Genomic DNA, 25,623 nt, shown 5'->3' with positions numbered 1-25,623 from the left:
GCTGGCCCCTTTGTGTGCAGGTTGCCTCTGGCCACTCTTGTGCTACAACCGCGCGTGCTGGTCTTGCCTTGTTAACGTAGGTAAAAACCTCATGCCCTTCGACCTCTTGAGGAATTCGGTTTCCTCTGTATTTTTAGTGTGGTTTGTTCACCTAAACGTCCGAATACCACCAAGAATTCAATAGAAATAAGCCTACAGGCCTACATTCCAGTCCGGAGCCTCGATTGCAGAAGTGTAGGATGAGGGGTCCTTCCTTAGCTGCACCCTCGTGACAGCCAAGTGGCCTGCTTGGCGAGCCTTGGTGAAATCCAGCCGCCTGGCTGCTTAAAATGCCCGGGGCTCGGGACCCCGGGAGCCAGCCAAGGGCATCTGCGTGCCACGTGTGCTGGTGGCACTTTGCGGGGGGTGGGGGGGTGCAAGATTGGTGGGACGTTGTGTTCTACCTGCAAGCTGGGTTTCCCAGTTTGGGCCTTACTGAATACAACACGTTTTTAGGAACACCGAGAACTGTTTCGGAGTAGAGGTGATCTGGCATTTCTCTCTTGGAGACTATAAACCTACAATTTTGACCTGAACTACTTTTTACTCAATTACCAGATTAAGCTTTGATTTAGGATATCGGAATGGAACCACTGAGCTCCCCCAAAGCTCCACAGAGGGGCGGGGGGTGTGGGGCCAGCTGAGTTCACAGCCCTGTGGCTTCCACTCAGAGCCTCGGAAATGTGTCTGACGGCCCGGCTCAGCCGGATGCCTCCCAAACGCAGTAGATGCATTTGTTCAGCGCTCCGGGAAGAAGAATCCGCGGGCATCGAGTTTCCACACAGGGGCCTCTGGCGCCTCCACAGGTGGAGCGCGTGACTTGATTGATCCCAGGGTCATGAGTTCGAGCCCCAGGTTGAGTGTGGAGATTATTTAAAAAAAAAAAAAAAAAAAGATTTCCACAGAGATCTGAAAAAGATCCAGAAAATGGAAAAGGGTCATCTTCCAAGTGGGAGTGTCCGCTCTGCATCCAAGGCCTTGTGCGGGCCTGGAGGCAAAGGTGGCCCTCGAATCCGGCAGTGGGAGGACTGAGCACAGGTGGGGCGGCCTGGGCACGGGGCTCACCCCCAGCCTACCAACTGCTGTCCTACGGGCCCTGTGTGGACCCAGCGTCCTGAGTGTGGCCTTAAAGGACCGAAGATGAAATGATTCTGTGACATGAAATTAAAATCTCCTCGACACTAAAACCTTTTTATTGGACAGGATTGTGCCTGGTGTTTGTTGCGCCGCGGCCGCCAGGCCCACGACGGTCGCCCCCGGGCGGCGGGCAGGTCACGCCCCGGTCACGCCCCGCAGCTCCCAGGCACTGGAGATGGAGGTAAGGGCGGCCGCCGTGCCCCCCCCCTCCCAGGACCGGACACCGTCCCTGCTCTTGGCCATCGCTGTGGACAAAGCACAGCGCGTGCCCTCGGGCAGCAGCGGGGGACTGAGCAGAGCGCTGCCCCCCACGGGCCGGACAGCAGGTGCAGGTGCAGCAGGTGCAGGGACAGCAGGTGCCGGTGCTGAGCCTGCGAGTGCGCGGGTAGGCCTCTCCCCATGCCTCCTGCACCCCTGAGCCCCCGTGGGCCCCCCTCAGGGGCAGGAGCCCTCTCCCACCACAGCTGGAGGCGGCTCCCCGTGCGGCTTCGTCCTCCCCAAGCACGTCTCACCGACGCGATGTGGCCACGGTGGCCTGGGGGCCTTGTGTCTGCTCCCGCGTGTCGTTCACAGGCACGGAGGCCCAGCAGCCCGGCGGCAGCAGAGCTCGGGGCGCCCCGCGTGGGGCCGTGGGAGCCCAGGGCAGGACGGCCTCTGCTCCTGCCCCACTGGCCTCGTCCCAGGAGGGTCTCGCACACGAGAGGAGCGGGGGGCAGAAAGGGCTCAGCAGCAGGAAGCTCCTGCGAGCCACTAGGGCTGTCATCCAGGATGCGGGGGGAGCACGGAGGCAGGGACACCGCAGGCGTCACCCAGGTTGCGGCCCCGAACACGCCCACTCCAGGCCCCAAGGGACCCCGCTGCCACCTGTGCACTCTCACTAGGGCCCAACTGTGTCCCCTGCAAAGCTGTGTTGAAGCTTTAGCCCCCGGTGTGACGGAGGGGCCGCTGCGGGTGGATGCGGCTAAGCGACGTGCGACAGGGGCTCCGACCCAACAGGGCTGCGGTCTTTTTTTTTTTTTTTTAATATTTTACTTATTCCTGAGACAGACGCAGGCTGAGGGAGAAGCAGGCTCCCTGTGGGGCCCCCGGGCCAGTGGAGGCTGGCTGGCTGAGGCCTCCTCCCGCACCGACCTCCCCCTGCAGCCTCCAGGGCCGTCAGGAAACAGAAATCTGTCCTTTAAGCCATTTAACCTGGGATATTCCGTGATGGCACAGAGCTGCCCGGGCCCTCCGCCCTCACCTCAAGCAAGCACCCATCACTCACCCACCTGGCTCGGGACTGGGGGCCGTTCTCCCAGAGGCCGGGCCCCCCCCAGCCCCCACAGCTCGCCCACCGCGAGCAGCGCCCCGCCGACTGCTCCACGTCTCGGGTACAGTGCAGCCTCCAGGAGGGCCCCCACGGGACCCAACTTAAACGGACAGCCCAGCGCTTTATCCCGCCTCCATGCCTGGGACCCTGCTCTATTTCTTTTCTTTCTTTTTCTTCCTAAGATTTATGAGAGAGACAGAGAAACACTGGGGGGGGGGGGGGGGCGGAGAGCAAGGTAGGAGACTCCCCGCTGGGCAGGAAGCCTGGCACGGGGCTGCAACTCAGGACCCCGAGATCATGACCTGAGCCCGAAGCAGTTGCTTAACCGACTGCACCACCCCGGCGCCCCTTTTTGTTGTCGTTGTTGGCAAATATTTTAGAGAAAAAGGTGCGAGTGGGAGGAGGGGCAGAGACAGAGAATCTCAACAGACTCCTTACTGAGCTTGGAGCCCCACACGTCGTGATCCCAGGACCCAGAGATGATGAAGCGAGTGGAAACAGGAGTCAGGGCTCAATCTCCCAAGGCCGCCAGGCGCCACCCCCTTGCTCTATTTCGGCACCACTTACCCTCCTCTGACAAGCTTTGCCAGTCACTTTGTAAGGTCTCCCCTCCCCGCTAGAATGTTGGCTCCATGAGGTCAAGGACAGAAGCCAGGGAATGAAATGCCCACGCTAAACAGCATTCCCGAAAGCAAGTGGGCAGGGAGGTCAGATGCTACATGAGGCCCGACCGAGTGACCAAACGGTGTCCGCAGACGGGCCTTAGCTCGACACCAGAGGGAATCAAAACCAGAACCACACTGGCCTCAGCAGCGCAGCAGGTGCCCTCACCCAGGAACAAGACCAACAGCCAGGGGAGGGGTGCGCAGTGTGATGCCCTCCCAGGACACTTTTTTTTTTATTTATTTATGATAGTCACAGAGAGAGAGAGGCGCAGAGACACAGGCAGAGGGAGAAGCAGGCTCCATGCACCGGGAGCCCGATGTGGGATTCGATCCCGGGTCTCCAGGATCGCGCCCTGGGGCCAAAGGCAGGCGCCAAACCGCTGCGCCACCCAGGGATCCCCCAGGACACTTTTTTTTGTTGTTGCTTTATTTCCAATAAAAAGGGAAAATACAACCTCCTCAACTGAACCGAGTAGGACATGATGAGATTCTTACATCTCACTGAGGACGCCTCCAGGAAGGGCCGGCTCCTCCCACGTGACTGCGGTGGGGCTGCAAGCCCGGTCAGTCCTGCAGTTTGAGCTCACACTTCTTCTCCAGGTCGGCCATCTCCTTCAGCACCAGCGCCACGCTGTACCGCAGCTCCTGGAACTTGGCGGCGGGCACCTCGAAGCGGTAGGCTGACCCATCCGACAGCTGCAGCTGCATCAGGACGCTCGGCTGCAGGGAGCGGGCCAGGGCACTGGTGGAGATGGCCACATCCACCCTCCACCGCAAGCCGGCGACACGGGGCAGCCAGGCCCCCCGCTGCCCCGCCGCAGAGTTGAGGAGCCGCCGCTGGCTCCCAAACACCACGCTGGCCAAGTCTGTGACCAGGTCTTGGGGGACGCAGAGCTCCTGGAGCTGGTCCTTGAAGGCATCGGGCTTCAGGCTGGCGGCGGGCAGCCGGAGGGCCTGCTGGAGCAGCGTATGTGTGCCCGCGAGGAGGGCACCCAGCCGTTCCTCTGGCAGGTCTGCAGCCGCCCCGAGGCGCTGCACGGCCTCCCGGCAGTCCTCTCCCTGCAGACTGCTCACCACCAACTTCAACAGCTTTCTGAAGGTGCCTCTGTCCAGGTCGGCCAGGAGCCGCGGCATTGCAGCTACTTGCGGGGGGAGCTGGGCCCCCAGGAAGCTCAGCCGGCCCGCGTACCCGTCGCCGGGGTGATGCAGGTAGGGCGCTGCGGCGCCCACGGCAGACATGGCTGCTTCTCCGGCCGGTCGGAAGCCCCGAGGAGAGTCCCCGCCGCAGCTGCCAGGGCGGGGAGAAGAGAAGCCGTGACCACCGCGTGCCCTGGGCCAGAAAATGAGGACTGACGCTGCGGCCTCAAGGCGCTGACAGCGGGAAGGGGGGCGCTGAGAGCGGGTGGCGGCGCCCGGGCGTCGGCAGGGGGGGGGACGGGGTGCGGGCGGAGGCCCGGCCAACAGGAGGCTCACGGAGACCTCGAACACATCACGGGGAGCAGGGGGCAGCGACCGCAGCCCCGAGAGCGGAGGGGCGGGCGGCCAGGCCGCGGCCACCTGCCACCCTACAGCACCCAAGGCGGAGCCGCCCCAAAGGTCTGCAGGAGCCAACAGGGAAACTGAGGCCCACACACAACCGCCCCAGGACTAGAACGCAGGCCTGTTCCCACAACGCGGGCGGGAGGGGCCGAGGCACGTGACGGCACCGGGACCCGCGGGGCCGGGAGGGCGGTGTGATGTCACGGCGCGTCGCAGGGGCTGGCCCTGGGGCCTCCCCGGGGCGCCCGGAGGGATGCGGGTCTCCTGGCCGCGCCCACGCCCGATGTCCCGGGAAGGCCCGGCCGCCCGCCGCTCGGGACCGGCTGCCCCCGCTGGCGCTCTCGCCGCCACCCGCGAGCCCAAGGATCCCAGGGCCGGAGCCGTGCGCCGTGCCCGCCGGGGCGGCCCTGTGGCCTGTGCGCAGCCGGGGAGCGGCCTCCGGAGCCCCGCGCGCGGTGAACGGGGAGCAGGCCGCGGCTCCGCGCGGAGGGGCCCCAGCCCCGCCCCCAAAGCCGACGCCCCCGCACCTGCAGAGGACCGCGCGCAGCAGCTGCCGGAGGGCCACGCCGCCTCCAGGCCGGAAGCGGCCCCGGGCCCCGGAAGCGACGGAGGCCACTTCCGGAAGCGACGGCGGCCACTTCCGGGCGGCTCTAGGGCGGCGGGAGAACCCGGGCCTCTGTGGTCTGGCGCGGCAGTCGGCCTCGGCCGGCGGCTCCGGGGCGCTCGGGGCGCTGTCTGCGGGGTCCCGGCTCCCCCGCCCGCTGCTGCGCGTCGGCCGCCCCGCCGTGGGGCTGCTTGGCCTCCCGGGGAGCTGCGGCGGCGGCGTGTGCGCTGCCTCTCGGGCCGTTCGCTCACGGCGGTGAAGGGGAGGCGCGGAGCCTCAAACTGAGCCGAGGAGTCGGAGAGGAGGCTCTGGGGCGGCCGGCGGTCGTCGCGGGGACGCGTCGCTGGCTGGTCGCTGGGGAGACGCGGGCCGGAGGCCGGGCCACGCCGTGCGGAGGTGGAGATCGGAGAACACGCGGGACCCGCCGCGTCCCCCGGCCCCGGCGCCGCTGCTGCGGGGAGCTGGTCCTGGGCCGAGGCCGCCGCGCAGACCCCGCTGCCTGCGTCTCTGCCTCTCTCTCTGTCTCAGGAATAAATAAATAGAAAATTTTTTTAAATGGGCTCAATTTTTTTTTAAATAATTTAATTTATTCCTGAGACACAGAGAGGGGCCGAGACCCAGGCCGAGGGAGAGGCAGGCTCCACGCAGGGAGCCCGACGCGGGACTCGATCCCGGGCCCCGGGGTCACGGCCTGGGCTGGAGGCAGGCGCTCCTCGGCGGAGCCCCCGGGCGCCCCCAAAATGGGTTCAATTTGATGTGAAAATTCATGGGACATCTCGGTGAGCGCGGAGCCTGGAGGCCAGCAGGGGGCGCCCTCCCCCCACGCCCCCCAGCGGTGCACTCCCGGCTCCGGTGCGGTCCGGGGCGCCTCAGTTTAGCACAGCGGATCGCAGCGCCTCTGCTCCGGGGAGGGCCTCGCGGTCTGTTCTCCTGCTTATGCTTTTGGTATCACACACAAGCATTCAATGTCGAGGAGCTTTCCCCCTACGTTTTCTTCTAGGAGTTTTATGGTTTTAAGTCTTATGTTTAAGTTTTTTATTTTTTTTATTTTTTTTTTTATGATAGTCACACAGAGAGAGAAAGAGGCAGAGACACAGGCAGAGGGAGAAGCAGGCTCCATGCACCGGGAGCCCGACGTGGGATTAGATCCCGGGTCTCCAGGATCGCGCCCTGGGCCAAAGGCAGGCGCTAAACTGCTGCGCCACCCAGGGATCCCTTATGTTTAAGTTTTTAATCCATTTTGAGTTGATTGTTGCATATTACATATGATAAGGGTCCAATTTCATTCTTTTGCATGTAGACATCCAGTTTTCCCAATGTGAAATAATAAGAAACACATATATGTTTCTGCCCCAAGTTCCTGCTAATATTTAGCTGTTGACTGCAGTTCAACACCAAACTTCTAAAAACCTTGTAATTTCCAAAGTGATAGGACTTTAAGGAGTTACCCTCAAAACCCTTGGAATTTCCTGGGTCATAGGACCGTCTTTTTTTTTTTTAAGATTTATTTATTTATTTGAGAGACAGGGAGAGACGGCACGCACAGGAGTGGGGTGAGGGGTGGTGGGAGAGAACCCTCAAGCCGGCTCCCCAGAGTTCAGAGTACCACACCGGGCTCAGAGTACCACACGGGGCTCAGTCTCGTGGCCCATGAGATCGTGACCTGAGCCGAAACCAAGACTTGGATTCTCCACTAACTGAGCCACCGGACACCCTGCGGAGTGTCTTGTTCTAATGAGGTGACTCTCAGTGTGCTCCTGAGCGGCTCTGAGTAGGAGCTTGGAATGCTCAGTTCTCCTACCTCGTCCCCCAGAGAGGGGAGAGGAACTGGAAAATAAGCTTATTATCGATCACACCCATGGGACGAATCCTCCACAAGAATCCGCATGATACGGAGTTCAGTGAGCTTCGGGGTGGGAACACTCGGAGATGTGGAGAGTGGCGCGCCGTCAGAGGGGACGGAGGGCCCCATCCTCGGCCCTCCGCTTGTGCTGCTCTCCCAACCAGCTGTTCCTCAGTCACATCCTTCATAATAAACCGGGAATCCGGCAAGCAACGTGTTTTCCTGAACTCTGAGCCACTCTCGCAAATTATCAAACTTGAGGAGGAGTCGTGGAACCTTTGACTTACAGCTGGTTTTTCAGAAGCACCGGTGACAAACTGGGAGTGACAACTGGCCCCTGGAGTAGGAGCGAGTCCTTAGGTTGTGGGGCTGCCCCTACTTCCCCGGTCTGCCCTTGCTCTTTGCATGGGCCTGGCATGGCCATCGTTACCCCCATGGCAGGGCTGCCGCCTCTGCCCCGCTCTCACATGTCATTATCACGTGTCTCATATGACTCCCAAACATGTCTGTGCACAGACCCCCCATTACTGCCCCTATTTACACTTTTCAGACTGAGGAAAAAAGGGAAACAAGAATTTCATTAGTGAACATTTTCACTAGCAGCTTCCTGAACCCCTGTGCTCTTCCGTTCCTGGCAAAGACGCAATAGATACCTTGCTTGGCAACTGTGGTGGCCGGGAGAATGTTCTGGACGCGCCTGCAACTACAGGAACCTCATTAACGAAGAGCTCCGTGGTTGAGCTCTGAAGCTTACCCTGGCGTGCTGAGGCCACACCTCTCAGGGCTGGTCCCCACCAGCTACTGCGCATGGCAGGGACACTAGGGCAGGCCCATTCCTGGAATACACAGGGTCCCCAGGTGGCCGACTTGGTCTCAATAATTTGCTTAGATGGGACAAGCCTGGGATGATTTCACCCAAACTTTTCTCTCTGCGTCAGACCTGAATTGTGGTCTGATAGCTCTCTCCATCTTCCCTGACTCCCTATTTTCTCTCATGCCAGATCTTTCCCTGACATTTGCATATTTAATCCAGTCTTCGTGTCTGCTTCTTGGAGGACCCAGACTAACACAAATGAACCATACTTGGGTGACCGGGAGAACACTTGGGACTGCCTAACCCACTGGCTGGTGAGGAGGACACTGTCCTGGTCAGTAGGTGGTCCCTGGCACAAAATGGTGACTCGGTTGCTAAGCAGGTCACCCGTGGTGACCTGGCCGCATGACCCAATGGGAGGAAATGCTGTGAGAGGTGCAATGATGCAAGCGCTTGGAAAATATGGGGAGAATGGTAGAATGACAGAGTCCTGGGATTTGGGCATGAGCATGGCTGTGCCATCTGCAGAAGAGAATTATATGTCATTTGAGAAAGAGGTCTTGGCATATTCCTGGACTCTGGTAGGAAAAGAATGCTGACCATGGGACATCAAGTGGCTATGTGTCCGCATACACCTCCCGTTACGAAGTGAGGTCTATAAGGCCTGCAAAGGCATGTTAGGGAGACCCAGCAGCAAACCTTTATAAAGTGGAAATAGGGATGCCTGAGTGGCCCTGCCTTCAGCCCAGGGCATGATCCTGGGATCCGGGATCGAGTCCCGCATCGGGCTCCCTGCATGGAGCCCGCTTCTCCCTCTGCCTGGGTCTCTGCGTCTCTCTCTCCGTCCCATGTTTACGTATTGGAAGACTTAATATTGTTAAGATGTCAATACTTCCTTGGGCGCCTGGGTGGCCTTCAGCTCAGGTCATGAGTCCCAGGATCAAGTCCCACATCAGGCTCCCCACTCAGTGGGGAGTCTGCTTCTCCCTCTGTTCCTCGCCCCACCTGTGCTCTCTGTCTAATAAATAAACAAAATCTTTAAAAAAAAGTCAATATTCCTGAAGCAATTCAATGCTATCCCTATCAAAATCCCAATGACATTTTGTTTCAGAAACAGGAAGTCCCATCCTAAGGTTCATATGGAATCTCTAGGGACCCAAATAGCCCAAACAGTCTTGAAAACAAAGAACAAAGCCAGAGGATCATACTTTCTGATTTTGAAACTTACTGTAGTCATCAAAACAGTGTGGTACTAACATTACAACAGACATGAAGCAATGATGGAAATATGAGACCAGAAACAAACCTTCATAGATACGGTCAAATAATTTTTGACAAAGGTGCTGAAATCATTCAATGGAGAAAGGACAGCCTTTTCAAAAAATGGTGCTGGGAAATCCACATGCAAAAGAATGAACTTGAACTCAACACTATATACAAAAATTAACTCAAAAATGCATCAAAGACCTAAATGTAAGACCTATAATTACAAAATTTTTCGAATGAGCATGGGACAAAAGCTTCATGATGCTGAATTTGCCAGTGATTTCTGGAATACAACAACAAAGGCCACAGGCAACAAATTAAAAAATAGACAAATTTCGGTTCATAAAAAATTATAATTGTGCATCAAAACCACTATCAATAGGGGTGCCTGGGGCTCAGTTGGTAGAACATGTGACTTTTCATTTTAGGATTGTGAGTTTCAGCCCCATGTTGGGCGTGGAGCCTACTTAAAATAAAAACTTTTTAAAAATTAAAATAGGGCACTTGACGGGATGAGCACTGGGTGATATGCTATATGCTGGCAAATTGAACTCCAATAAAAAAAAATTCAAACAAACCCCACTATCAACATAGTACAAAGGCAACACACAACATGGGAGATAAACTTGTCAATCATAGATCACAGTAAGGGATTAATATCCAGATTATATGGTTAACTCCTAAAACTCAACAACAAAAACCATGACAACCTGAGTCAAAAATGGCAAAAGACTTGAACTGGCATTACTTCAAAGAATTTGTACAAACGGTCGATAAGTACATGAAAAGCCGGGCGACATCAGCAATCATTAGGGGAATGCAGATCGGAGCCACGCGGAGATAGCAGCCCGCCCCCTTAAGGACGCGACTGGACCCTGCGTGCTGCGGGCCCAGGTCACCATCCCGGCCTGGTCAAGTCCCTCAGCGGGCCCCCGCGGGGAGCCTGCTTCTCCTGCTGCCTGGGTCTCTGGTTCTCTCATGAGTAAATATATAGAATCTTAAAAAAAAAGAAAAAGGAGGAGGAGGAGAAGGAAAGGAAGAAAGGACACAAGGAAAGAAAGAACTAATGTTGACAGGAACAGGAATGTGGAGGAATTGGAGCATTTGTGCACGTTGTTGGGAGTGTAAACAGAAGCAGTTATTTTAAAAAATTACAAGTATGATCCAGGAACTTTGAGACAGAGCAGGGGCTGGGCTTGGATCCCCTCAACGCTGAGCACAAAATCCAGCTTTCTCTGGCTGTCTCCATGAGAGAAGAAAGAAAGAAAAAAAGCTAAAACTGTCTCTTGAGTGTATGCAGGAGAGCAGAGGGAAGGATGATGTTTACCACAAAGACTGCAAAGAACACTTCGTAACTCTTTTTTTTTTTTTTTTTTAAATTGGAGTTCAATTTGCCAACATGTAGCATAACACCCAGTGCTCATCCTGTAGTGCCCCCCTCAGTGCCCGTCACCCCACCCCCCTCCCACCTCCCCTTCCACTACCCCTTGTTTGTTTCCCAGAGTTAGAGTCTCTCATGTTGTGTCTCCCTCTCTAATTTTTCCCACTCATTTTTCTCTCCTTTCCCCTTTAATCCCTTTCACTATTTCTTATATTTCCCGAATGAATGAGACCATATAATGTTTGTCCTTCTCCGACTGACTTACTTCACTCAGCATCATACCTTCCAGGTCCCTCCACGTGGAAGCACGTGGTGCGTATTTGTCGTTGCTACTGGCTCAGGAACATTGCACCATATACACAGACCACAGCTTCTTTATCCTCATCTGCGATGGACACCGAGGCTCCTCCCACAATGTGGCTATTGTAGACATTGCTGCTGTGAATATCGGGGTGCAGGTGTCCCGGCGTTTCAATGCATCTGGATCTTTGGGGTAAATCCCAGCAGTGCAATTGCTGGGTCATAGGGCAGGTCTATTTCTAACTCTCTGAGGAACCTCCACACAGTTTTCCAGAGTGGCTGCCCCAGTTCACCTTCCCACCAACAGTGCAGGAGGGCTCCCCTTGCTCCACATCCTCTCCAACATCTGTGGTTTCCTGTCTTGTTAATTTTCCCCATTCTCACTGGTGTGAGGTGGGACCTCATTGTGGTTTTGATGTATGTTTCCCTGATGGCCAGTGATGCGGAGCATTTTCTCATGTGCTTGGTGACCATGTCTAGGTCTTCTTTGGTGAAATGTTTGTTCATGTCTTTTGCCCATTTCATGACTAGCTTGTTTGTTTCTTTGCTGTTGAGTTTAATAAGTTCTTTATAGATCTTGGACACTAGCTCTTGATCTGAGAGGTCATTTGCCAATAGTTTCTCCCATCTGTAGGTTGTTTTGTGGTTTTGTTGACTGTAACTCTTACCCCCACCTTTGTTAGTGCCTTAGATCTACAGTTAAGTAGTTTATCCCTGTCCTTTCTCCCAAAATATTCTCCATCAACTTCTGGTTGGGTGGAGTTTATCTTATAGCAGCTTATTTAGAAAGGCTGTTATGAGTGATGTGCCCCAAATTTGTGCACATTCAAATTTGGTTGTATGAAGCCATTAGTTTATTTTCTTCTTTCTTTTCTTTTCTTTTTCTTTTCTTTTCTTTTCTTTCTTTTCTTTTCTTTCTTTCTTTTCTTTTCTTTTCTTATTTTAATTTTTTCATGAGAGACACACAGAGAGAGAGAGAGAGAGAGCAGAGACACAGGAGGAGGGAGAAGCAGGCTCCATGCAGAGAGCCCGGGTCTCCATCCCAGGTCTCCAGTATTACGCCCTGGGCCAAAGGCAGGTGCTAAACCACGGATTCTTTCCCTTCCAGGAGCCCTTCATTATCTTTAGCGTTCGCAGTGTCTGGCCTCTCATCTCTGGATCCCCGGGCCAGAAACACCGCATGTTTTTCAACACGTGCCCCTGCCGCTGTGCACAGTAAGACTATGCTCAGCTTTAGGCTGCAGACGGTGGGAGTGGCAGTTACCTGCTCTCCCTCCTGCCCTTCCCTACTGCACTCCCCACCAGGGCATGTTGGCATGTTGTTTACTCCAGTACCCTCAGATGGTTGATTTTGTGTTATATTTAGGCTTTCTGCAGAGGGTGGGACAGATTGTCCAGTAGCGTCTCTACCCATCATACTTAGGACCACAGAGTGAATGCAGCCTTTACACTTGAGGACAGGCTGCCTGCATGTAAAATCCCTGGCTCACATTTTCTTTCCTGAATAACTTATAGGTTTGATCCCTTCATCTTCTGGCATCGAATATAATTGACACTAACCCGTTCTCTTTCCCTTATAAATGAATTGGCCTCAGGATCCCTGGGTGGCTCAGCGGTTTGGCGCCTGCCTTTGGCCCAGGGCGGGATCCTGGGGTCCTGGGATTGAGTCCTGCATCAGACTCCCGGAATGGAGCCTGCTTCTCCCTCCTCCTGTGTCTCTGCCTCTCTCTCTCTCTCATAAATAAATAAATAAATAAATAAATAAATAAATAAATAAATAAATAAATCTTTAAAAAATAAATGAATTGGCCTCTTCACTCAGATGCTCCCCAAAATTCTTTGTCTTGGAAGCTCAAGAATTTTATTAGGAAGTGCCCCAGTATTGATTATTCTGGGTCAGTTCGTCCTGGTGTATAGTTTGCCCTTTCAATATGTAGATTCAGGTATTTTGCTTCAGATAACTATTCTTGAATTATAGGCTTAATTATTATGGGTTTAATTGTTCATCCTGTTCCATTTATCGGGTGTTCCTGGGAGACTCCAAATATGTACACATTTGTCTGTCTTCTACATCTGTCACTTTCTCTCCAGTCCTTTAAAATGTACTTATTTCTGTTTGGTGTAGCGTCTGTTGTCCTTCCGTTCCTTCACTGAGAATTTTTTTCCTGTCCCCTCCTTTTCTAGGTCTGTCAATCTGTTTTCTGCTCTTGGGTGGCCATCACCCCGTAGAGTCTGGCCATCTCTTCTCTGAGTTCTGGTATTTCTGCTTGTGGATCCCTTCATAGCTTCAAGTTTTTGTTTGTTTCTTAGTTAATGTCGGCATGTTAGGTAACAGTCTTCATTTGCTTCATGACGTTTTTCTGATGACTTTTCATTGATGTCAGAAAGTTTCTCTTTTTCATCTGTTTTTGTTATTCTTTTTTTTAAAAAATAAAGATTGTATTTATTTGAGAGAAAGAGCATGAGTGGTGGAGGGCTGTCGGAGGGAGAGGGGAAGCACACTCCCTACTGAGCTGGGAGCCCTATGTGGGGCTTGATCCCAGGACTCTGAGATCATGACAGACACTTAACCAAGTGAGCCACCCCAGTGTCCTCTCCTTGTTATTCTTTATGGCTTCATGGAGGCATGGCAAGATTCAGAAGTGCATTTCATTCCTCCTGAAGCCTGATATTAAAATCCAAATATCTGATTTTATATTCCCTTCTTGTTTGGGGTGGGGAGAATCTATATACCTTTATCCATAATCTCCTATTTAGATGCTTGAACTTGTAAATGTTCCATAATGTTTATTCTATTTTCATCTTCATGCTGTTTTATATACGCCTTACATATTACTTGACAGTTTTCTAGCATAATGAACTTCTTCGGGATTTTTAAAGAGATTTTATTTATTTATTCGTGAGAGACACCCAGAAAGAGGCAGAGACACAGGCAGAGGGAGAAGAGGCTCCATGCAGGGAGCCTGATATGGGACTCAATCCCTGGACCTGGGATCACGCCCTAAGTGGAAGACAGATGCTCAACTGCTGAGCCACCCAGTTGTCCCTATTTTCAGTATTTTTTTTATCTTTGATTGATTTAATTCAACAAACACTTATTTCAAGGCACACTGGAGAGAAAAAAGTAAAATAAGATCTATTCTCTGATCTCCATCAACTTGCTATCCAGTGGAGAAACCAGACATATATGCAATTATGTGGTAAATGATGTGATAACCATTTATCAAAATCATAACAAAGGCCGCATTTCCTACAACTTGGGGTGGGGTAGGGTGATGGAGAGAACAGGGCAAGGAAGAGGAGGCATGTGTGAGCACCCCGCTACACAATCGTAGGCAGCACTGGTTTGGCCCCGATGGTTTGCGGTTATTACCTGAGCCATGAAGCCAGCTGCTTCCATTGGTGGATCATTTTTGCTGTCACCAGCCACATTGCCATAATAAACATCTTTGACAGGCAGGTTTTTTTTTTTTCAACGTTTTATTTATTTATTCATGAGAGAGAGAGAGAGAGAGAGAGAGGCAGAGACCCAGGCAGAGGGAGAAGCAGGCTCCATGCAGGGGAGCCGGACGTGGGACTCCATCCCAGGACTCCAGGATCGCGCCCCAGGCCCAAGGCGGCGCTAAACCGCTGAGCACCCGGGGTGCCCTGACAGGCAGCTTCTTTTTTTTTTTTTTTTTTTGACAGGCAGCTTCTTGACGTGGAGGCCCACACTGTCTTCAGGAAGAGTTTCACTCAAAGCCTGATGGTGAAATTGCATAGACTTGACTTCAGTCGTAACACTGGAGCAAAGGTCGCCGCCGTGCCAGTGTCCCCTCAGCTCGCAGGGACGGTGCTAAGACGCCAAGTTTTCACCATCCAGAGGGGCAGACACAGGCGTGTCCATTGGACAAGCTGGTGGTAGACGCAGTCCTGAGTTCCAGGCGCTGCGGTTCCACTGGCGTTGCCGTCCGTGTAGGCGGCTTCCCATCTCTCCGGCTGTAGGATGCTCAGCAGAACCCGGTTTGTAAACTGCAACAGTTCACTGTTGCACACCCAGCGCTAAGCCAGAGGGGCTGCTCGGGTGGGCCCGTTCTTGGGGATACCCGCGGCCGCCGCATCACCAGCAGTAGCAGCAGGCAGGAGCCAGGTCAGCTCGGGCGGGCCTGGAATCGTGCTTTCGGCCAAGTCCGGGCGTCACAGGCAGATTCACTTGCCGGTCTCCCGCGCGCAGGGGGAGGAGCCAGTGGTGGCGCCACACTCGGCTCAGCCTTCAGGTCGTCTGAGCCCCGGCGCCGCCGCCAAGAGCCCTTCCCGCCTCAGCAGGCCCCCAGCTCTTTCCACGGCTGGTTCGCTCGTCCAGGCCCCTCTGGTGGATCACACGACCGAGAGAGCCTGGCCTTGCCCAGAGCTGCGCGTGCAAAGCCAAGACTTCCGATCCGGAGGAGGCTCAGAGCAGCTTGGCCCCGGGAGGCACGCCGGGAAGGCAACGACTCTCACAGGAGCCTTTTCTCTTCCCATTTTGCCTTCGATTTAGGGGTGGTTTTCAGGCCGCGCGTTCTGGGAGGAGCCCTTGGCACAAAAGTCCTCGACGTTCAGCAGCCATTTGTGGTGTCCGTGGGGCGAAGGTCGAGAGGCCTTTGCGGCCACCACGTTCTACTTTAACGACCCTATTCTATACCTAATGTTGACTCAGCTTGGGGGGGGGGGGGACTAGTGATTTTCCCAGGGGCCTTGTTTACAGCGAAGTGTGCCGCGCCCCCTCTGCGTCCCTCGGGCAAGCCCAGCGGCTGCGTGGAGGTGGCGGCCCTGGCCTTCCCCCGAGAAGCCGGCAAGGAGCCCAGGGAGCGGCTGGGCAGTCCGGGTCGGCTTCACGCGGACGCTGAGTCTCTGTTCGTCACCATCCAGGTGGCTGGCAGCTCTAGGGACCCAAGGCGGACTCCAGCGCTTTGCCCTTCCCATGCCCTGTGGAGGCCTGGGCCTCGAGTGCCCGCCGCTGCCGCTGGGGATCGGCCGCGTCACGGGTCACGCGGATTACACACTTCCCCTGGAGCGAGTGTGGACGAGAGGAGCGACGCCTGGGGGTCAGCGCGGGGCCGGATGCGCTGCGGGCGTGACCCCAGTCCGGGGTCCAGTCCCCGGCGGGCTCCCCGCCGGGCTCGCTTCGCCCTCTGCCGGGTCTGAGTCTCTCTCTGGGTCTCTCATGAATAAATGAAATCTTTAAAAGAGAAGAAAAAAGACTAAATAAAAGGAAAGCTCGGTCAGACGGGAGCCCGCGGCCAGCAGTGGCCGCCCTGCTGCGGGGACTCCCGGCCGGAAGCTGCAGCGCAGCCTCGCTGCCCCCGCGGGAGGAAGGCCCGCGCTCCCCGCCGCTTGCAGCGTCGCCCACTCCCCACTCGCGGACCTCGCGTGGGCGCGGCCTCTCCCGGCCGCCCCTTTCCTCGAAGACAGCTTTGCCCTCCTCTGTTCCGTGGACTCGCCTGGGGTCTGGCCAGCGCTTGCGTGTTCCAGGTTGCAATCCCCTGCTGTGCCCAGATAAACCCACTTTCGCCGGTAAAATAACTGTCAACTTTATTTTTAAGGTTAACGTGGGAGGAAGGTATCCCTGCTGCACCCCGCACCGCGATCTAAGGGCAGCAGGCCGCCTACAGAGCCCTGCCACCCGGACGACAATCGCTGGGCAGTTTGGTCAAAGGGAGAGGCTGCCAAGGCCCATCCAGCTGCCCCGCGCACAACGCCAAAGCCTCTCGAAAATAAACAAAACAGGGGATCCCTGGGTGGCGCAGCGGTTTGGCGCCTGCCTTTGGCCCAGGGCGCGATCCTGGAGACCCGGGATCGAATCCCACGTTGGGCTCCCGGTGCATGGAAGCCTGCTTCTCCCTCTGCCTATGTCTCTGCCTCTCTCTCTTTCTCTCTCTGTGACTATCATAAATAAATAAAAATTAAAAAAAAATAAATATTAAGAAAAAAGAAAATAAACAAAACAAAAAAGCCTCTCGCGTCCATGTCCGTTACAGCCTCTGCGCATTATCTGCGCATTATCTGATTGCAAACAAGGTATAAGAGCCAACTAAATGCTTCCTCAGCATCCATTACACCCAGCGATCTCTCCCACAGGAACTCTCAGGTGCTGCATAACAAACAACGAAGGACTTTCCCACCTGTTTGTCTTCATGGACGTGTCTTCTTCCTGAGTGAGGCGTTTCCCTCCAGGAGGAATCGTGCAGTGTGCCTGAAGCCAACTCACACTGAGAGCCTGACACATCTATTCAATTCACACGTGATCTCCATGGTGTGAACGATCTACTGTCTAGTAAGTATTGAGCTCTCACTGAAGGATTTCCCACATTCGCTACATTCATTTCCAGAACGTGTTCTGTGCTGCAGAATCTAGTGGGACATCTGAGCAAAGCCTCTCCCCCACGTGGTACACACAAAAGCTTTCTCTCCAGTGTATTTTTTGATGATTGACCAGGTAGGATGTTTGACCAAAGCCTATTCCACACCTGTCACACTTACAGGGCTTCTCTTCAGAATGTATACTTTGATGGTGAATCAAGTGTGGTGGTTGACTGAAGCTTTTCCCACACTCTACGTTCAAAAATGTCCTCTCTTGAATGAATTTGCTGATGTTTAATGCTATCTATTCTCTGATTAACAGCATTCCTGCATTCATTATACTTACAGGGTTTCTCTCCAGTAACATTTTAAGACAGTTCAAATTCCCACTAAAGGCCTTGCCAAATTCAGTACAGCCACAGGGGTTATTTTTCCACTGTGAATTCTCTGTTGTTTAACAGGCTTTGATGTCTCTCTAAAGCCTTTGTCACATTGACTACAGTTTCTCTCCACTGAATTTTCTGATGTATGAGGATTGAGTCTTGATTAATTTTTCCCCATACTTCATACATCTGTTGGGCTTCTTCCTAGTTTGAATTTTCTGATGCTGAATAAGTTGTGAGTACTTGCTGAAAGACTTCCCACGCAGATTACATCCACTGAACTTTGACCCACTGGGACCTATTTGGTGTGCATTCTGGCTTGAATCACATGGAAAGCCTCTGCCATGTTGACCAGCTCTCTCTCCTGTTATGTCCCTCTGAGGTGCAACGGGTTTGTGCCTGGAGTCAAACTTTTCCCCAAATTTGCTACGTTACTAGTATTTCCCTGGCCTATTAGTTTTGAACACTTGACCAGAACCTCTCTTCTGAGAAAAGAGCTTCCTCCTGGCCTTTACTGTGATTTTTTCCCCACAGGGGTTCTGCTCTTGTCTCAGCCCCACAAGCTTGTTGAAACTCAAACACCTCTGGATTGACCATTAGGAAAATGTTGTGAATTATTCCTTTTAATTCTTCTTCAGAAGATTTCTCCTTTTTTTAAAAAAAGATTTTATTTATTTATTCATGAGAGATACAGAGAGAGAGGCAGAGACACAGGCAGAGGGAGAAGCAGGCTCCATGCAGGGAGCCCAACACGGGTCTCGATCCCAGGTCTCCAGGATCACACCCTGGGTCGAAAGTAGGAACCAAACCGCTGAGCCACCCGGGCGTCCCAAGATTTCTCCTTTGGAGTTGACTGTGCTTTGTCTTGATCTAAGAATCTGAAACAGAAGGAAAAGTTAAAGCTTCCTTGTGAAGGGAGAAAAAAAGTAGTTACGCTCATGATTAAGCTAAATCAAATTTTCATGCATCTTGTACATCAGCCTGATCAGAGCTTTATCCCTTCTGTTAAAACTTTATCCCATTTTATCTTGAATCACAGTTAGTTGTTTGTGTCCATCACTCTAGCTGGGCCTGAGATTCTGAGGGCAGGTGCCTTCTCATGCTGGTCTCCATAGCATCTCTGTGACACTGTGCACAAAGCAGGTGCCAACTACCAAAGACACGCATGAATGCATTTCAACAGGTGCTTGCTGAGTGCCTGCTGCATGCCAGGCTCTGCTCTGGCGCTGGGATGGTGATGAGGGACGACGCTGCCCCTGGAGCTGACATTCTAATGAGGAGAGTGACAATAAACAAATAAATATATGGCAGCAGATCAGGTAAGGACAGAGAATTCCTCTGAAAACTGGAACATGGGACGACCGGGTGGCTCAGCGGTTGAGCGTCTGCCTTCAGCCCAGGGTGTGATCCTGGGGTGCTGGGATCAAGTCCCGCATCGGGCTCCCCACAGGGAGCCTGCTTCTCCCTCTGCCTGGGTCTCTGCCTGTGTGTGTCTCTCATGAATAAATAAAATCTTAAAAAAAATCTGGAATGTTCTCCTAAACCAAAACACAAATGCCACAAATACAAAGACTTGGCTTCGCTAGCTCTTAACCTCAGCACCTAAAAGAATGCCTGCACACAGGTGGCACACAAAAAGCATTTGTTGCATGAATGAGTGAAAGGATGGGAGGCATGTTTCAAGTGTAAACACAATGCAAAGTTCTGCTTATATAACTAAGCCTTGAAAAACACGGGTTGGGGCACCAACATGCTGTGCAGCTGGAAACCCACATGTAACTTTAACTCCTTAAAAACTCCACTACTAATGGCTCCTGTGGACTGGAAGCCTGATCTATAACATAATCAACACATATTTTGTATGTTATATTATTATATTCTGTATTTTTACAATAAAATAAGCTAGAGAAAATATCATTAAGAAAATCATAAGGTGGGCAGCCCGGGTGGCTCAGCGGTATAGCGCCCCCTTCGGCCCAGGGCCTCATCCTGGAGACCCGGGTTTGAGTCCCATGTTGGGCTCCCTGCGTGGAGCCTGCATCTCCCTCTGTCTCTCATGAATAGATAAATAAAATATTTTTTAAAAAAGGAAAAAAAAAGAAAATCATAAGATTAAACTATTGGGACAACACTAAAATAAAAATCTTTGCCCAGTGAAGGAAATCATCAGCAAAACAAAAAGTCAACCTATTGAATGGAAGAAGATATTACAAATGCTATATCTGGCAAGCGTTTACTATAAAAAAATATATTTTAAAATTTTACACAGGGGCAGTCCCGGTGGCTCAGTGGTTTGGTGCCGCTTGCAGCCCAGGGTGTGACCCTAGAGACCCTGGATCAAGTCCCACATCGGGCTCCCTGTGTGAAGCCTGCTTCTCCCTCTGCCTGTGTCTCTGCCCCTCTCTCTCTGTGTTTCTCATAAATAAATAGATAAAATATTTTTTTTTAAAAATGAGCTAGAGGACCTGAATAGACAATTTTCCAAAGAAGACATGCAGATAGCCAATAGACACATGAAAAGATGCTTAACATCACTCATCACCAGGGGAATGAAAATCAAAATGACAATGAAATACCACCTTACACTTGTCAGGATGGCTAAAATTAAAAACACAAGAAAAAATACTGTAAGTGTTGGCAAGAATGTGGAAAAAAAGGAACTTTTGTGTGCTGTTGGCAGGGATGTAAATTGGTGCTGCCACTGTGGAAAAGAGTATAGAAGTTCCTCAAAAAATTAAAAATAGAATTCCCATATGATCCAGTAATTTCACTACCGGATATTTATTCAATAAAAACAGAAGCACTAATTTGAAAAGATAGATTTGCCCCTGTGTTTATTAGCATTATTTATAATAGCCAAGATAATGGAAGCAATCCAAATTCCCACCAACAGATAAGTGGATAAAGAAGATGTGGTATATGTACACAATGGAATATTACTTAACCACCAAAAAGAAAGATGTTGCCATTTGCAACAACATGGATGGACCTAGAGGATATAATTCTAAGTGGAATGTCAGAGAGAGACAAATACTGTATAATTTCACTCATATGTGGAGTTTAAGAAACAAAACAAATGAGCAAACAAAATAAAATAAGACAAAAAACAGACTCCAGAATACAGGTAACAAACTGATGGGTGCCAGAAGGGAGGTGGATGGGAGATGGATGAAATAGATAAGGGGATTAAAAGTACATTTATCATGATGAGCACTGAGTAATGGATAGGATTGTCAGATTACTATATTGTAGACCTGAAAATAATACCACACTGTATTTTTAAAAACCCAAAAATCATAAGAGAAAATAAATTTGTTACTGTACTGTATTGATTATGCATTTAGATTGTCCAGTAGCAAGATGAATTGTCTGTACCTACAGCAATATCGTCTTATATGATACAAGACACTGTACATATTATAGATATTACTAGCACTAGCTAGCAAACATGAAAAGATAATCTTCATTTCTCATATTTATTTCCAGGTTGAACAATCTATGCATTGATAATGACGAAGCAGTAATGTGACTGCTTTATGGGAGCCTAGCGGAACTGATACGATTGCCTCACAGGAGCCTAGCATATACACTAGTAAATGATTTGTTATAAAATCATTATGGCCTGCAGCACTATAGTCCTACTTATACTACAGTATTGGAAATTTACCTTTGTAAAAACCCGCTTACCCATGATGACAGGCTGATACACGTTTCCTCCAACTAGGGGACAGAGGGATGCATTGTACTGTACGTTTCTGTACATTTGTATACCATTCTTTTTTTTTTAATTTTTATTTATTTATGATAGTCACAGAGAGAGAGAGAGGCAGAGACACAGGCAGAGGGAGAAGCAGGCTCCATGCACCGGGAGCCCGACGTGGGATTCGATCCCGGGTCTCCAGGATCGCGCCCTGGGCCAAAGGCAGGCGCCAAACCGCTGCGCCACCCAGGGATCCCACCATTCTTTTTTTTTTAATTTTTTTTAAACATCCCTTTATTATTTTTTTTAAATTTTTATTTATTTATGATAGTCACACACACACAGAGAGAGAGAGAGAGGCAGAGACATAGGCAGAGGGAGAAGCAGGCTCCATGCACCGGGAGCCCGACGTGGGATTCGATCCCGGGTCTCTAGGATTGCGCCCTGGGCCAAAGGCAGGCGCTAAACCGCTGCGCCACCCAGGGATCCCAAAATATTTTATTTATTTATTCATGACAGAAACAGGGAGAGAGAGAGAGACACAGAGACACAGGCAGAGGGAAAAGCAGGCTCCATGCAGGAAGCCCGACATGGGACTTCCAGGGACTTTCCAGATCCCGGGTCTCCAGGATCAGGCCCTGGGCTGAAGGCAGCACTAAACTGCTTGAGCCACCTGGGCTGCCCTGTATACCATTCTTTGAAAGCAATAGTACAAAACAGAAAACTGACATGTTAATTTTATATTTAATATCACTCACTTTATGCCTCTCTAAGGACTATCTACGAGCTTGCCCATGATGTTCCACTTTTTTTTTAAGATTTTATTTATTTATTCATGAGAGACAGAGAGAGAGAGAGAGAGAGAGAGAAGAGAGAGCGGGAGGCAGAGACACAGGCAGAGGGAGAAGCAGGCTCCCTCTCGGGAGCCCGATTCAGGACTCGATCCCAGGACTCTGGGATCACAACCTGAGCTGAAGGCAGATGCTCAACCGCTGAGCCACCCAGGGATCCCAAAGCCAAACAAACCTCTTTCTAAAATTGTCAAACCATCCTTTGCTGGCATTAAATCATCCAGCTTTAGATCTTTTTACATCAATTTGTCATAGAGTGATGTGGCTTTTTCTCAAATCATATCAGAGCCTATAGGTATGCCACATAGCAGTCCTGCACCTACATAAAAGCTGCATTTTCAGTATGAGATAACAAGGTATTTCACAAAATTTGCAAGATATTCATTCTTCCTGGCATAGTTGCAGCAACAGCTCCATGATTTCCTTCTCTCTTTCTCCCTTTTTCAGTGAGCTCTATGTCCAAAGCAGGGCTTGAACACACAACCCTGAGATCAAGAGTCACATGCTATACAGACTGGGCCAGCCAGGTGCTGCTCCCCTTTTCTCTTTTTATAGTGGTCCTCATGCTGGATTTATCTTGAGATGGGGGCCAACAGCAGCTGCAGACCTCAATCTACAGTACATATCAAACAATTCAACTTTTTTTGGTAACATCGTGGTTTTTTTCCTGCTTCTTGGAAGCACACTTGGCATCATTATGCCATCATTGGCATTCGTATGGGTCTCTTAGTGTTATTGGAGGTTTATGGTGTTGCACTAAATACAATGAAAAATACACGAGAAAAAAAATACAGAGAACCACAAGAGATCATCTTTACTGTGTAGTCTACTGGAGGGACAAAGCACTGATGTAGAGTGATTGATGTCACATGGTGTTTTCAGTGGATCCTCGGGACACTTGGGCTCACCACAAAGCAACAGGAGGTGGCCGATATCTATCACAGTAGTACAGTATGTACTGTTAAAAAAAAAATTCGACCAAGTACATTTGAAGATCTAAACGGCTTTATTAAGTGATTCATGAATCAAGTATGTAGCAAATAGAGTGGAACTCTAAAGTGCTACAGAAAGAGAAAGGTTTTTGAAAGCAGAGCAGGGAAGTAAGTCATAAATGGAAAAAAAAGGATTATTTTAGGCTTAGGTCACCTTCATTTGGGGACAAAAAGTTCTTAGTATGTGGATTATTGCATCTTCTTGGAGGATGGAAAGACGCATGTGACAGATCACCTTATTGGTGCTGACCAGAAAATTTCGGAGACAGTATTTCTGGGGCAGGATGACAAGTAGGTTAGGTAGGAAGCCTAGTTTTTTTTTAAAGATTTATTTATTCATGAGACACACACACACACACACACACACAGAGGCAGACACAGGCAGAGGGAGAAGCGGGCTCCACTCAGGGAGCCCGCTGCGGGACCCAATCCCGAACCACGGGGTCACGCCCTGAGCCAAAGGCAGACGCCCAACCGCTGAGCCACGCAGGCGTCCCAAATTTTTAAAATTTATTTATTTATATGTTTTTAAAATATTTCATTTATTTATTCATGAGAGACACACAGAGAGAGAGGCAGAGACACAGGCAGAGGGAGAAGCAGGCTCCATGCAGGGAGCCCAACGTGGGACTCGATCCCGGGTCTCCAGGATCACGCTCCGGGCTGAAGGCGGCCCTAAACCGCTGAGCCACCCGGGCTGCCCCAGGCGTCCCAAATTGTAACCTTTTATAATAAGTTTGTATATATTTTATGGTAGCAAATGATAAAATAGACTAGTACTTATATATTTTATACATTCCTCACATACTTAACATTTTTTTATATTTCTAGACTACACAGTTTGTACATTTTTTCAAATTGTCACAAATCTCCAAAAAATTTTCTAACACACTTTTGAAAAAAAAAATCCCCCTATAAGTGGACGCACACGGTTGGAGCCGTGTTGTTTAGGGGTGAACTGTGAAACTGCATAGAGGAGACCCTGTTTCCGATGCGCCGGGAGGCCGGCAGGGGGAGCTCAGCCCCCTCCAGCCTGAGGAGACGATGGGAAGGGAGATGCGCCTCGTCGGTCGCCGCAGATGCCACTTTCTCCCCCTTTCCCCTGTACCAGAGCTTTGCTCTCCTGTGCTCTGCGGCTCACCTACCTGCAGTTTTGCTTTTGCTTGCTTATCTTGAATTACAATTTTCCGCTATTACTAAATAAACCCATTTTGCTGGCAAAATAACTGGCAGTTATAAAGTTAAGAATATTGTTAATTATTTGTAGTCTCTTCTTTAACAGAATGTAATCTCCTTTTTGCCTTGGTAATGATTTGCACTTCAGTTGCTTCATCTGATGGTAAATTTCCATCTTAGTTTTTTTTTTTTCCATCTTGGTTTTATTTTGGATCATTTCCCGCTTTAACATATTTTTCCATACTTTCACCTATGTTTGGCAAGAGGTGGGGAAGGAAATAAACTAGTAGGTCTACATCTTTTTCCAAGGAAACTTTCATTCACCCTGTCACTTCCTAGCTCCCACTTACCTGCAATGGTGAAGGGCAGAGGATTATGGAGCAGTCTTTGGCCACCTTCTTGAAGCCCCAAAGTAGGTGTGTGCACCTTTCTAGTATATGTGGCCATATGACAGCTGCTGTCCTTAGCCAAAATACTGGCCTCTTACTGTGTTACAAGCAGATAATACACAGAGTCACATCCTCTGAGCCCCAAACTTGCAGATCCAATGCTCCCATCAACAAAAGCAACTCATGGGATCCCTGGGTGGCGCAGCGGTTTAGCGCCTGCCTTTGGCCCAGGGCGCGATCCTGGAGATCCGGGATCGAATCCCACAGGTGCATGGAGCCTGTTTCTCCCTCTGCCTATGTCTTTGCCTCTCTCTCTCTCTCTCTCTGGGACTATCATAAAAATAATAATAATAAAAATAAAAAGACATATGAAAAAAAAAAACAAAAGCAACTCAGACTTAACATGTTGGACCATCCTGCCGGGACAACCAGATGACAGCAGGGAAAAAGTACACTGGAGTCAGCAACACGTGATCTAAACAGGGACGTGTTCCATGGAATTAGAGGATGAGAAGAGAAGGAGATAAAAGGTGCAAGCAAGCCTCTTGAGCAACAGAGTCACCAGGGAGCCCGAGGGGGATGTGGAGTTAAAGGTTTTTTTGTTTGTTTGTTTTGTTTTTTAAGATTTTATTCATTTATTCATGATAGAGAGAGAGAAAGGCAGAGACTCAGGCAGAGGGAGAAGCAGGCTCCATGCAGGGAGCCCTACTTGGGACTCGACCCCAGGTCTCCAGGATCACGCCCTGGGCCGAAGACGGCGCTAACCGCTGGGCCACCCGGCTGCCCTACAGCTTTTTTTTTTTTTTTTTTTTCTAATGAAAAATATCAGAGTGAATTTGTATGCTCGTGGAAATATTAGAGAAAGGTCTTTAGGGGAGGAGATGGCTAAGCAATATCTTTGAGAATTCAAGAGGGAG

At 50.9% G+C, this 25,623-nt stretch overlaps 1 protein-coding gene across 2 annotated transcripts; it reads right to left on the bottom strand.

Moving 5' to 3' along the window:
- Positions 1 to 3,342: 3,342 nt before the first annotated feature.
- Positions 3,343 to 5,305, bottom strand: COMMD5 (COMM domain containing 5). Of its 2 annotated transcripts, none has more exons than XM_038555109.1 (2): positions 5,217 to 5,305; positions 3,343 to 4,438 (listed from the first exon to the last, which is right to left on the bottom strand). In XM_038555109.1, exon 2 carries the CDS (start codon positions 4,387 to 4,389, stop codon positions 3,715 to 3,717), a length of 675 nt encoding a protein of 224 aa, XP_038411037.1. In that variant the 5' UTR covers positions 4,390 to 4,438; positions 5,217 to 5,305; the 3' UTR covers positions 3,343 to 3,714. The 2 variants fall into 2 exon arrangements, with proteins under 2 accessions (XP_038411037.1, XP_038411038.1); XM_038555110.1 differs by having other exon boundaries at positions 3,343 to 4,480; positions 5,217 to 5,283.
- Positions 5,306 to 25,623: the final 20,318 nt, after the last annotated feature.

This window comes from Canis lupus, chromosome 13, assembly GCF_011100685.1.
Source record: "Canis lupus familiaris isolate Mischka breed German Shepherd chromosome 13, alternate assembly UU_Cfam_GSD_1.0, whole genome shotgun sequence".
In the NCBI taxonomy this organism is placed as follows: domain Eukaryota; kingdom Metazoa; phylum Chordata; class Mammalia; order Carnivora; family Canidae; genus Canis; species Canis lupus.
The sequence above is the reverse complement of the archived record's forward strand: the minus strand, read 5'-3'. Positions and strand labels throughout refer to the sequence as shown.

Bases quoted from the DNA above. Each gene is read 5' to 3' on its own strand.
- COMMD5 (XM_038555109.1), bottom strand. From the start codon at position 4,389: ATGTCTGCCGTGGGCGCCGCAGCGCCCTACCTGCATCACCCCGGCGAC.